Below are 14,183 nucleotides of genomic sequence, written 5' to 3' on the forward strand. Positions count from 1 at the left end.
ATATATGACAATATTTTGGCAGATTTCCTTCCAGTTTTTCTTTTCTGCTAAGCTTTCAAAAGAAAAATTGCTCACCTGTAGTCCCAGCTACTCAGGAGGCTGAGGCAGGAAGAGCTCATAAGCCCAGGAGTTCAAGACCAGCCTGGGCAACATAGCGAGACCCTGACTCTAAAAAACAAGTAAAATGCCCCAATTGCTGAAAATTGCGAGTAAAAACACTTTTGCAGCTTCTTTTTGGGAGTAAAATTTATTGTATTATGAACAAGTTTGCACATTAAGTAAAATTATTTCTTAAAAATTTCACTTTTAGGCCAGGCGCAGTGGCTCACACCTGTAATCCCTGCACTTTGGGAGGCCAAGGTGGGGGATCACGAGGTCAGGAGTTCAAGACCAGCCTGGTCAATATGGTGAAACCTCATCTCTACTAAAAATACAAAAATTAGCCAGGTGTGATGGGGCACGCCTGTAGTCCCAGCTACTCGGGAGGCTGAAGCAGAAGAATCGCTTGTACCTGGGAGACGGAGGTTGCAGTGAGCCAAGATCACACCATTGCACTCCAGCCTGGGTGACAGAGCGAGACTCCATCTCAAAAAAAAAAAAAAAAAAAAAATTCACTTTTAGGCCGGGCACGGTGGTTCATGCCTGTAATCCCAGCACTTTGGGAGGCCGAGGTGGGTGGATCACGAGGTCAAGAGAGTGAGACCATCCTGGCCAACATGGTGAAACCCCGTCTCTACTAAAAATATAAAAATTAGCTGGGTGTGGTGGCGCGTGCCTGTAGTTGCAGCTACTCAGGAGGCTGGGGCAGGAGAATTGCTTGAAACCAGGAGGCGGAGGTTGCAGTAAGCCAAGACTGTGCCACTGCACTCCAGCCTGGGCAACAGAGCGAGACTCCATCTCAAAAAAAAAAAAATTCACTTTTAATGGGTATATTTCGTAGTATCGTAATTTAGGACATATCATAACTTAGTTGCGCTGCTTAAAATTTTTTCTCCTGATAAATCTTTAGTGAATATTCTGTGTGATTCCTGGTTCCTATTTCTAAAATATTTTCTGAAGCAGATTCTGTAACAGTGGAATGACTGAGTCACAGAGAATGAACACTTTAGGGCTCCTGGTATCCGACCTACTTTCCAGAAAGATCATGCCATTGTACACTCCAACGAGCTATGCAGGAGAGTGCATTCTTACCACACATTTGCCAGCACTGTGTGTTACTGTTTTTAAACGTTACAGGAGAAAAAGAAAGCTCAGGCATCAGAATCCTGCTGATGCCCAGGAAGCTGGGTGGCAAAGACCTACTTTTCTGGCTGGGGCTTCCTCATCAGTATTCCACTCTCTCCCCATTGGTGCATTTCTGGATAATTTTGTAGGCACATCCTAGTTATATGATTTAAATTACATTCTTCTTGGAAAGACGGAATGATGGGATGTTATTGCTGACAACAGTTCTAAAGAGGACCTGGTCCCAAGAGGGATAGTAACCTGCCTAAGACCACAAGGCTCCAGCCAGAGTCAGGACTTCCATCTAGCCTGCTCACTGCTAGGAGCAGTTTTCACTGTCCATGTTTCTATGCGTAGCTCCCAGCACCCTTCAACTCCTGCGCTCAAGCAAGGACTTATCAGTGAAACAGATAAGGCTCTGCCCTCTTCAGGACATTAAAAGTGAAATGGGAGAGTCACGAAATAGAAAAAATAAAAAGGAAAATAATTTGTCAGAGTGTCAGCATGTATTTTTCTCCCACTCTTTTCAATCCACAGTATTGCTGTGACACATTTTGTATATGGCAGATAGAAATCTAATCAGAAACTATTTTTCTTACGTTAAAAGTCTCTGCTGTATTTCTTCCCAGGAATCCCTGCGGTTCTCATCAACATACATTCGAAACAGGATCCTCAAACAACAGGCCAGGCTGCTGGTTTCTTGTTTTAGAAGATTGGGTTTAGACTTGCCCTTAAAACCTAGAGATCAGACATTCATATAATTAGTGCACATTTCTAAGATAATGATGATAACTGTGTATGAACTAGAAATCTAGTTACTTCATGAAATATTGAAACATCTGTTTTTTTTTTTTCTTTTCTTGACACAGTCTCACTCTGTCACCTTGGCTGGAGTGCAGTGGCATGATCATAGCTCACTGCAGCCTCCAATTCTTGGGCTCAATGATCCTCCTGCCTCAGCCTCCTGGGTAGCCAGGACCATAGATGTGTGCTACCATGCCTGGCTTATTTGTTTATTTATTTATTTATTTATTTATTTGATGGAGTTTCACTGTTGTTGCCCAGGCTGCAGTGCAATGGCGCGATCTCAGCTCACCACAATCTCCGCCTCCCAGGTTCAAGTGATTCTCCTGCTTCAGCCTCCTGAGTAGCTGGGATTACAGGCGCCCACCACCACACTGGGCTAATTTTGTATTTTTAGTAGAGATAGGGTTTCTCCATGTTGGTCAGGCTGGTCTCAAATTCCTGACCTCAGGTGATCTGCCTGCCTTGGCCTCCCAAAGTGCTGGGATTACGTGAGCCACCACGCCCAGCCAATTTTTTAGCGTTTGTACAGACAGGGTTTTACTATGTAGCCCTGGCTGTTTCAAATTCCTGGACTCAAGCAATCTTCCTGTCTTAGCTTTCCAAAGGGATGGGATTACAGAAATGAGCCACTGAGCCTGGCCTGAAACATTTTATATATATTCTTAATACAAATCGATTGTGATACCAAATGAAGGCAGTTACGACTCCCCAAAAGTTATCCTCTGTATAAGAACCTCATTTCTTTTTTTTTTTTTTTTTTTTGGAGACGGAGTCTCGCTCTGTCGCCCGGGCTGGAGTGCAGTGGCCAGATCTCAGCTCACTGCAAGCTCCGCCTCCCAGGTCTATGCCATTCTCCTGCCTCAGCCTCCGGAGTAGCTGGGACTACAGGTGCCCACCACCTCGCCCGGCTAGTTTTTTGTATTTTTTAGTAGAGAGGGGGTTTCACCGTGTTAGCCAGGATGGTCTCAATCTCCTGACCTCGTGATCCACCCATCTCGGCCTCCCAAAGTGCTGGGATTACTTCATTTTTCAATGCCCTGTACTGTTCTCCATTTATTTATTGGAGACAGAGTCTCACTCTGTCACCCAGGCTGGAGTGCAGCACACAATCTAGGCTCACTGCAACCTCGACCTCCCAGGCTCAAGTTACCCTCCCGCCTCAGCCTCCTGCCTAGCTGGGACTACAAGTGCACGCCACCACGCCTCACTAATTTTTGTGTTTTTTTGTAGAGACGAGGTTTCGCCATGTTGTCTCGAACCCCTGACCTCAAGTGATCCACCCACCTCAGCCTTCCAAAGTGCTGGGATTACAGGTATGAACCACCTTGCCTGGCCTGCTCTCCATTTAGACTTTGCTTATTGGCTGGTGAAGCCATTGGTTTTGGCTTCTCAAATGTAACAGCTCTTAAGAATTCTAGGCTGGGCATGGTGGCTCACGCCTGTAATCCCAGCACTTTGGGAGGCCGAGGCGGGTGGATCACAAGGTCAAGAGAGCGAGACCATCTTGGCCAACATGGTGAAACCCCATCTCTACTAAAAATACAAAAATTAGTTGGGCGTGGTAGCACGTGCCTGTAGTTCCAGCTACTCGGGAGGTTGGGGCAGGAGAACTGCTTGAACCCAGGAGGCAGAGGTTGCAGTGAGCCAAGATCGCGCCACTGCCCTCCAGCCTGGTGACAGAGTGAGACTCCATCTCCCCCCGCAAAAAATATAAATAAACAAAAAAATAAAAACACATTCGCCGGGCACGGTGGCTCAAGCCTGTAATCCCAGCACTTTGGGAGGCCGAGACGGGCGGATCACGAGGTCAGGAGATCGAGACCATCCTGGCTAACACAGTGAAACCCCGTCTCTACTAAAAACACACACAAAAAAAACTAGCCGGGCGAGGTGGCGGGCGCCTGTAGTCCCCGCTACTCGGGAGGCTGAGGCAGGAGAATGGCGTAAACCCGGGAGGCGGAGCTTGCAGTGAGCTGAGATCCGGCCACTGCAGTCCAGCCCGGGATACAGAGCAAGACTCCGTCTCAAAAAAAAAAAAAAAAAAAACACATTCTTAAAAACAAAGTAGTACCAATCAGCTTTAGAGATATGCAAACCACTCTCACCAGCAAAACCTTATTATAGGCAAAGACATAAAACAGCTGGATATTTTTTTTTTTTGAGACGGAGTCTTGCTCTGTCACCCGGGCTGGAGTGCAGTGGCCGAATGTCAGCTCACTGCAAGCTCCGCCTCCCGGGTTTACGCCATTCTCTTGCCTCAGCCTCCCGAGTAGCTGGGACTACAGGCGCCCGCCACCTCGCCCGGCTAATTTTTTGTATTTTTAGTAGAGACGGGGTTTCACCGTGTTAGCCAGGATGGTCTCGATCTCCTGACCTTGTGATCCGCCCATCTCGGCCTCCCAAAGTGCTGGGATTACAGGCTTGAGCCACCGCGCCCGGCCAACAGCTGGATATTTTAAGGCTGTAGAGAAAAATGACATTCTTTAATTGTGGGTTAAAATAAATATTTGGGGACACAAAGTAATGGTAACCAGGCCAGGTGCAGTAGCTCACGCCTGTAATCCTAGAATTCTGGGAGGCTGAGATGGGTGGATTACTTGAGGTCAGGAGTTCAAGACCAGCCAGGCCAACATGCTGAAACCCTGTTTCTACTAAAAATATAAAAATTAGCTGGGCATGGTGTCATGTGCCTGTAAACCCAACTACTTGGAAGGCTGGGGCATGAGAATTGCTTGAACCTAGGAGGTACAGACTGCAGTGAGCCGAGATTGCACCACTGCACTCCAGCCTGAGCAACAGAGTAAGACTCTGTCTCAACAACAACAACAACAAAAAGTAATGGTAACAATAAAAACATTATATAAAGTATCACTTGTATGCAAAGTTCAAAATAATGAGAATCCCACCAACACCCCGGAAAAAAATATTATTTACCTCCAGGATTTATGTATTTACTTTTGGAGGTAGGAAAGTGAATAAACCCCAAAAAGGCTTGGAAAACTGATGAATGGTTTCTGTTTTTCTTAGACTACCACAATTTTTATGTCATATTTAACTTTTAATTTAATGTAAATTTTTTTTTTTTTTTTGAGACAGGGTCTCCCCCTGCTGCCCAGGCTGCAGTGCAATGTGCAATCTTGGCTCACTGCAACCTCCATCTCCTGGGCTCAAGTGATCCTCCCACCTCAGCCTCCTGAGTATGGTGTGCGCCACAATGCCCAGCTAATTTTCATATGCTTTTTTTGGGTAGAGATGGGGTTTTGCTATGTTGCCCAGGCTGGTCTTGAACTCCTGGGCTCAAGTGATCCGCCTGCCTCAGCCTCCCAGAGTGCTGGGATTACAGGCGTGAGCCACCACACCCAGTCATAAAATTTCTTGACTTGTTAAATCAATTCAATTCTCCAACTTTCAATTTGTCTTTTTTTTTTTTTTTTTGAGATGGACTTTGCTCTGTTGCCCAGGCTGGAGTGCAGTGGCGTAATATTGGCTCACTGCAACCTCTGCCTCCCGGGTACAAGCGATTCTCCTGCCTCAGCCTCCCAAGTAGCTGGGATTACGGGTATGCACCACCATGCCTGGCTAATTTTCATATTTTTAGTAGAGATGGGGTTTCGCCATGTTGGCCAGGCTGGTCTCGAACTCCTGGCCTCAAGTGATCTGCCTGCCTCAGCCTCCCAAAGTGTTGGTATTACAGGCATGAACCACTGCACCCGGCCTCAATTTGTCTTTTCATCAAATACGTACTGAGAATCTACCATGTACTGGGATGAAACCTATCCAATATTTCCCTTCTCTCCCCCTCAAGCATGAAAATATCTGTTACGTTATTATAGCTATGTTTAAAATTTTGCGCATTTTCCAAACACTATAATGTTTTGGTATGGTGACCAGTGTGGCCATCTATTTTATCTGCTGTGTGGCCTTACCTGCTCGCCACAGGACAGTCCGCTGCTCATAATTGGAGTTGAAGGCCTTTGAGAATGAATGGGATTCCTGCAAACAGTCCAACAGCTTGAAGAGGTGCTGGGAAGACATGTACTTATACATGCCCTGATCCTCTGTCTCTATGTGGATATCTGCATCCAGTGTGTCTTGCTAGAGGACAGGACAGAGGATAGAAGAGCTAGTGAAGAAGATGGAATGCTCTGGCATTGTGATTGCAGACAATGGCAGTCATCCTCTCCCAAAGTCATCTTCTCTATAAGACACACTTTATTCCCCAACACCCTGAAACATTTCCATTTAGAGTCTGCTCACGGGCTGGTGAAGGAACACACTGAGCTGTTCCATGATGCCAGGTTTGGCTGGCCAAAGCTTCAGTTTCATCAGTGCTGCCTCCATTGCATAAACAGTAGTGTGTGTGTCTCCAATTATTTCATTACAGGAATGCTTTTTTTGAGACAGTCTCTCTCTGCCACCCAGGCTGGAGTGCAGTGGCTCAATCTTGGCTCACTGCAACCTCTGCCTCCTGGGTTCAAGTGATTCTCCTGCTTCAGCCTCCTGAGTAGCTGGGATTACAGGTGCCTGCCACCACGCCCGGCTAATTTTTCTATTTTTAGTAGAGATGGGGTTTCACCATGTTGGTCAGACTGATCTCAAACTCAACCTTGTGATCTGCCTGCATCGGCCTCCCAAAGTGGTGGGATTACAAGTGTGAGCCACCGTGCCCGGCCCAGGAATGCATTTTTGAAACATGTATGAAATGCTAGGAAACTTTATTGAACAAGTTGACTAAAATTTAAAAATCAAAAAGGACACTCACTGCTGTTTATTTCCAGCAGTAATAAAATTTACATTATTTTTTGCTACTATTTAAAACATGACTTCCTCTATGAAAAAAAATCTTGATTTTGGCTACTCTTGAAACACTAGAAACTGTTACAGCTTAACCCACTTGGATGGTAACTGGGCGCTACAGCTGAGAGGTGGCGGGGGCTTTGACTGAGTTAGAGATTTCTGGTTTACCGCAGTCCCTACCCAGCCTGCCTCACTCGCTTTACTTACTCACTCACTCTCACGGGATCTGCTAGCCCCTGAAGCACTGACATTTGTAACCCATGGTGTAGGATTACTGTCCAACTTTTGGACACTCAATTCTCTATGTTTTCAAGAATCTGATATGTAGGCTGGGCATGGTGGTGCATGCCTGCAATCCCAACACTTTGGGAGGCTGAGGTGGGCAGATCACTTGAGTCCAAGAGTTTGAGACCAGGCTGGGCAACATGGCAAAACCCCATCTCTACAAAAAAATGTAAAAAATTAACTAGGCATGGCAGCATGTGCCTGTAGTCCCAGCTACTTAAGAGGCTGAGATGGCAGAATCACCTGAGCCTGGGAGGTTGAAGCCCCAGTGACCTGTGATTGCACCACTGCACTCCAGCCTGGGTGACAGAGTGAGACTTTGTCTCACCAAAAAAACAAAACAACAACAACAACAAAAGAAGAATCTCATATGTAGAAAGTTGCATATACAAAACAAAAAATGAAATTTTTGAAGGAAAAACTGGGATCTTTATATATATTTTTCCTTCTCACTTATTTGTGATTAAACTCTGTATCAATTATGGGGAATAGTTCCTGTGATAACTAACACTAGTGAGGTGGCATCTGAGCAGTGGTATGTTGATACACCCACTCTCTGGGGTATGGGGTATATACTTAAAAAAAATGAAGCCCTGATGTTTAGTCTTTGCTGTTTTTTTCTGATGTAAATAACTCCCATTAAGGCCAATTTTAAGCATCAACATGCCATCACTGAATGTGAGGTTGGAAAGAGATGAGCATAACGGGCTCTGGAAAGCCAGTATGAGCTGGCTCCTGCACAACACTACATCAAAGCAACCTCCCTATGGACAGGGATGCTCTTCCCGAGGTCTCCTGTTCTTACCTGGGCCGCAACCATGTGTTCTGCATCCTCCTTTTTGCTTGTTGCAGGGTAGAACACAATGTTGTCAATGGTCTGTATCAATTCCAACTGCACCACACACTTGATGAGGAGGCTGGCAAACAGTTTCTGATCTATGTTAGATGATAAAGATTAACCCTAATAATGATTCAGCCAATATTGAAGAAATATCCACTGAGCTCCTACTACGTACAAGGAGTGATTTATTTTTTTAAGACATGGGGTCTCACTATGTTGTCCAGGCTGGTCTTGAACTCCTGGCTTCAAGTGATCCTCCCACTTCAGCCTCCCGAAGTGCTGGGATTACAGCATGAGCCAGTGCACCCAGTCAAGGCACAATTCTTAATGTTGTGGCACAGCAATGAATAAACTGGACAAAAAAAATCTCTGCTCTCATGGTGTTGACAGACAATAAATGAAATATTTTAAGGATAAGATATTGTATGTCAAATATTGATGATAGGTAGAGACAGGGATATAAAGTGTCAGGGTAGGATTGCAAGTTTAAGCAAACTAGTCAGGAAAATCTCTATGAAAATGTGATATCTGAGGCTGGGCGTGGTTGCTCACGCCTGTAATCTCAGCACTTTGGGAGGATGAGGCAGGCAGATCACAAAGTCAGGAGATCAAGACCATCCTGGATAACATGGTGAAACCCCGTCTTTACTAAAAATACAAAAAAATTAGCCACGCGTGGTGGCAGGTGCCTGTAGTCCCAACCACTCGAGAGGCTGAGGCAGGAGAATGGTGTGAACCCGGGAGGCGGAGCTTGCAGCGAGCCGAGATCTCACTACTGCACTCCAGCCTGGGCAATAGAGCAAGACTCCGTCTCAAAAAAAAAAAAAAAAAAAAGAAAAGACAATGTGATAAGCAAAGACCTGAAGAAAGTGAGCTATGCAGGTTCTGTGTCCTCCACCAAGTTTCTCTGCTACCCAGTGGGCTACTCCTAAAGACCACCATTGGACTATGCCCTAACCATAGGAAGTTTCAGGTTCCTGCAATAGCCAGCCTCTCTGAAGAGGCCAGAAGCCTTTTAAATACAGATGGGATTTCCTCATGTTGCCCAGGCTGGTCTTGAACTCCTGCGCCACAACATCAAGCGGTCTGCCTGCCTCGGCCTCTCAAAGTGCTAGTTTTGCTGCTTTCTGCATTTTCTACTTCTGTATCCCTTAAGAGTAAGAGTGGTCTTTTGTTCCTTTTAGTGGTTAACAACTTTTGAGTAGTTATCAATTCTTTTTTTTTTTTTTTTTTGAGACGGAGTCTCACTCTGTCACCCAGGCTGGAATGCAGTAGCATGATCTCGGCTCACTGCAACCTCTGCCTCCTGTGTTCAAGCGATTCTCCTGCCTCAGCCTCCTAAGTAGCTAGTAGCTGGGATTACAGACGCGTGCCACTGTGTCAGCTAGTTTTTTGTAATTTTAGTAGAGAAGGGGTTTTGCCATCTTAGCCAGGCTGGTCTCAAACTCCTGACGTCAGGTAATCTGCCTGCCTCGGCCTCCCAAAGTGCTGGGATTATAGGCCGTGAGCCACTGTGCCCGGCCAACAGTTTTTTTTTGTTGTTTTTTTTTTTTTTTTTTTTGAGACAGAGTCTCGCTGTGTCGCCCAGGCTGGAGTGCAGTGGCACAATCCTGGCTCCTCCAGGTTCAAGTGATTCTCCTGCCTCAGCCTCCCAAGTAGCCGGGACTACAGGCGCCTGCCACCACACCTGGCTAATATATTTTTTTTTTCTTTTGAGAGGGAGTCTCACTCTGTCGCCCAGGCTGGAGTGCAGTGATGCAATCTCAGCTCATTGCAAGCTCCGCCTGCCGGGTTCACACCATTGTCCTGCCTCAGCCTCCCGAGTAGTTGGGACTACAGGCGCCCACCACCACACCCAGCTAATTTTTTTGTATTTTTAGTAGAGACGGGGTTTCACCATCTTAGCCAGGATGGTCTGGATCTCATGACCTCATGATCCACCCACCGCAGCCTCCCAAAGTGCTAGGATTACAGGCGTGAGCCACCGCGCCCGGCCCACATCCGGCTAACTTTTTTTGTACTTTTAGTAGAGATGGGGTTTCACTATGTTGGCCAGGCTGGTCTTGAACTCCTGGCCTCATGATCTGCCTGCCTCAGCCTCCCAAAGTGTTAGGATTGCAGGTGTGAGCCACCACGCCCAGCCCCAACAATTCTTTATATTGAATTTTCCCTGTTCAAATTAGCAGTGTGATTTCTGCTTACTGAGTAGACTAACTACATTCTCTTTTGTGTTCTCAATCCCTGAGGGCCCAAGGGTGGCCCATGTCAAATACATCATAAGTGTTCACTGGTTTGACTACAGGAACAGCAGAGATTTCCTTTCCCAACTTATTGTTATAAAATCAGAATGTTGAAAACATTAAATATTTCAATGATAGAAAACAAGGAGGTTGAGTCATCTTCAAGTTTTTAAAAGTGACTATGAAATTATTTTTTCATTTCTTTCATTAAAAAAATTTTTTTTTTGTCATAGAGATGGCATCTCACCATGTTGTCATAGAGATGGCATCTCACTATGTTGGCCAGGCTGGTCTTGAAATCCTGGGCTCAAGCAATGCATTGGTCTTGGTCTCCCAAAGTGCTGGGATTATAGGTGTGAGCCACTGTATCTGGCCAGTTGTGAAATTATAAAAACATGTAACAATTCTTTTTTTTGAGACAGAGTTCCGCTCTAGTTGCCCAGGTTGGAGTGCAATGGCACAACCTCGGCTCACCGCAACCTCCGTCTCCTGGTTTGAAGCAACTCTCCTGCCTCAGCCTCCCGAGTAGCTGGGATTACAGGCATGCGCCACCACGCTCAGCTAATTTTGTATTTTTAGTAGAGACGGGGTTTCTCCATGTTGGTCGGGCTGGTCTCCAACTCCCGACCTCAGGTGATCCACACGCCTTGGCATCCCAGAGTGCTGGGATTACAGGTGTGAGCCACCGCGCCCAGCCCAACATGTAACAATTCTCCATGTTGAATGTTTTATTTATTTTTTAAATACAGTGGAGTTCCAGCAGATGTACATTCAACGTATGCCAAGTCAATTAAAGCATTTTGGACCAAAAATAAAAAGAAGGAAATGATAATAATAGTGCAAATATTTTGTCTGCCTGAGCTTACGGCTGAACTGGGAGACTGGGAGCAGTAAAGGCACTGTTCCCTGGGGGAATGGGAGGTGGCTTGAGTCCTAGGTACTTCTCAGAGTGTAGACCCTCGCTGCACTGAGTGCTTCTTTTATTGAAAGAAATGTACACTTGGCCTCCACACAGAAACTACTTTATCTGGAGCTCCTGAAGAAAAAGAGGCTGGGCATGGTGGCTCATGCATGTAATCCCCACACTTTGGGAGGCCAAGGCAGGAGGATGGCTTGAGTCCAAGAATTCAAGATCAGCCTGGGCAACAAAGTGAGACTCCATCTCTAAAAAAATAAAATAATTAGCCGGGTGTGGTGGCACACGCCTATAGTCCCAGCTACTCAGGAGACTGAGGCAGGAGGATTGCTTGAGCCCAGGAGTTCAAGGCTGCAATGAGTTATGATTGCACCAGTGTACTCCAGCTTGGGAGATAGAGTATGACCCTGTCTCCAAAAAAAAAAGAAAAAGAAAAAGGAAAAGATATCATTCTATCACTGGGCATTGGAGAGAAGCTGGCTGCAGCAGTTAGCGAGAGACAGCATGCCAGTCCCAACGTGGTACCTCTTTAATGAATTTCAAGGGTGACTACTTTTATTCCTTCTAAAGAAAATGGTGACCGCACACTGTTTTGGTCAAATGTGCTGCTTCAGAAGTTAGCTTCAATGTTAACAGCTACAGCCTAGCATGTTGAGGACAGGGTGGGACTGCTATAAAGGCAAACAATGGGGCACACAACTTTGAAAGGACCAGAACAACCTTCACAAGTTCCCATTCCTCAGGCTGCCAAAATGTGTCTGAATCCCCACTCTACTACATGTTGTCAAGTTCTATCATCTGTCTAAGCCCCAGCTGCCTCAAATGTAAGACAGTACCTCTTCAAAGGCTAGTATGAGGATTACATAAAACAATACACATGAAACGCACAGTACAGTGCCTGGTACTGACAGTTGTTAAACTAATTTTTTTTAATGATAGTAAAACACACCATAAGCAACATTAAGAGACAATTTGGCAAAAATAATTAGAAACTTATATCAGAAAAAGGGTTTCTAGTACACAAGAGCTCCTCCAAACCAATAAAAAAGGGGCCAACAATCAACAGAAAATGAGCAACGATTATGGAGTTCATAGAGAAGAAAACAGAAGTGGTGCTTTAACGTATGAAAAACTATTCAATTTGACTCATAATTTGAAAATTCCAAGTTAAAATTAGTCCAAAGTTGTATTTCATCTAAAAAGATCATGTAAACAGCTACAAATTTAATAGATAGCAATGTGGAAATATTTAAAAATGGCAAATTCACTTATCCACTGACTCCAGTACATTTTTAGGAATTTATTACATAAATTCACAAATGACATACGTATTGGGTTATTCAATGCAGTATCGCTCCTAACAGCAAAAGATTAGAAATAATATAAATGTCGGTTAAGAGCAACTCAAGCAATAAAAGCATGTCTACAAACTGGAATAACAGACAACAGTATAAAAGAATGTGAAAGCTCCTTATGTATCGATTTTGAATGATCTCTAAAATATATTAACTGAAAAAAGAATAAGGCATACTATGCCATCATTTGTAAAAGGAGAAAATTCATATGTACTATGTATGTATGTATGTGAATGTATATGTGTATGTACTTGCCTGCATATGGATAAAATGACTCTGGAAAGGTATAGAGAAACAGGTAACCTTGGCTGCTGCAGAGAACTGGCAGACTGACGCATAGGGCAGAAGGTAGCTTTTCATGTTTTTACCCTTTTGTGTCTTCTGAATATATGAATCACATAAACATGTTATTTATTTAAAACAAACTAAAAAGTGGCCTTACTTGCATATGGTCTGCCCTTCCAGCTGTCATCTGTTGGGTTAGAGAGCTGGCTCTGGCCTCTCTCAGAGGGATTTTTATCTATGCTGCTTAAAGACTGGCGGTCCAGATCCACATCCTAAACATAAACCAGAGGGAAACACAATGCTCATTTTTCTTCATCATAATTTGGGCAGAGACGTGCCTGTTTTAATACGGCTGGTCCAGCCTGTATTCAAGTGCTTTGCTTAGCTCAAAATAAAATTATACCACATGCTTAATGTAACATGCTTCACAGGCTGCAACGGAGATATTAAGAATTTAAATTACTTCTCCTCCCATTAAAATTTCATATTTTCCTATTCCAACCAAGAGGACATTTCTCTACATATTAGGATTTAACAATAAGAGTGACAAATTTTTTATGCGATCAAGTTCAAAGATAAATTACTAGTGCAGTAACTAGTTTTTTAAAAAGTTGACAGCAGGCCAGGCATGGTGGCTCATGCCTGTAATCCCGGAACTTTGGGAGGTCAAGGCAGGCGGATCACCTGAGGTCAGGAGTTCAAGACCAGCCTGGTCAACATGGTGAAACCCCATCTCTGCTAAAAATACAAAAATTAGCTGGGCATGGTGGCAGGCACCTGGAATCCCAGCTACTTGGCAGGAAGCTGAGGCATGAGAATCGCTTGAACCCAGGAGGCGGAGGTTGCAGTGAGCTGAGACTGGGCTGCTGCACTCCAGCCTGGGGACAGAGAGACTGTCGCGACAAAAATAAAATAAAATAAAAAAATAAAAAACCTAACAGCAGAAGACAGTTGCTGTATCCCAAATGCTTTTTAAAATCTAATGGTCTTAGAGTCATTTAGGAATAAAAGTTAATAATTCAACTCCTCTCTGTAAACCAAAGTATTTAAAAGTGAGATTTGAATTAGAACTTCTTTATGTGGACTCATACAAAAAGTAAGAACTACCACTTCTTTGGTGAAGAGGAAAGCACTATTAATTTAGGAGGGCAACAAACAAGCACAGTTACACCAAAGCACTGTTTACAATGTTGAAATCCTAGAACTAACCTGAGAGTCTGGTAAGGGAGAAGTAAAGAAATTATAATACTACGCAGCCACTGAAAAGGCTGCTCTTTTTTTTTTTTTTTTTTTTTTTGAGACGGAGTCTCACTCTGTCACCCAGACTGGAGTGCAGTGGCCAGATCTCAGCTCACTGCAAGCTCCGCCTCCCAGGTTTATGCCATTCTCCTGCCTCAGCCTCCGGAGTAGCTGGGACTACAGGCGCCCGCCAC

General features: G+C 44.6%; 1 protein-coding gene and 1 long non-coding RNA gene across 3 annotated transcripts in view; one reads left to right on the plus strand and one right to left on the minus strand.

The window, feature by feature from the left end:
- LOC140708886 (uncharacterized) overlaps positions 1-14,183 on the plus strand; it is a 30,161-nt gene that overhangs the window by 15,155 nt on the left and 823 nt on the right. The gene's annotated exons all lie outside the window — the stretch shown is intronic.
- Positions 1-14,183, minus strand: part of ARFGEF2 (ARF guanine nucleotide exchange factor 2) — a 112,341-nt gene that overhangs the window by 6,171 nt on the left and 91,987 nt on the right. For both annotated transcript variants that reach the window (XM_008014616.3, XM_008014606.3), the window contains exons 34-37: positions 12,908-13,022; positions 7,919-8,049; positions 5,958-6,126; positions 1,824-1,962 (exon numbers count right to left, since the gene is read on the minus strand). In XM_008014616.3, the coding sequence (XP_008012807.1) occupies positions 1,824-1,962; positions 5,958-6,126; positions 7,919-8,049; positions 12,908-13,022 (554 nt within the window). The remainder of the gene's footprint in view (positions 1-1,823; positions 1,963-5,957; positions 6,127-7,918; positions 8,050-12,907; positions 13,023-14,183) is intronic.

This window comes from Chlorocebus sabaeus, chromosome 2, assembly GCF_047675955.1.
Source record: "Chlorocebus sabaeus isolate Y175 chromosome 2, mChlSab1.0.hap1, whole genome shotgun sequence".
Classification (NCBI taxonomy): domain Eukaryota; kingdom Metazoa; phylum Chordata; class Mammalia; order Primates; family Cercopithecidae; genus Chlorocebus; species Chlorocebus sabaeus.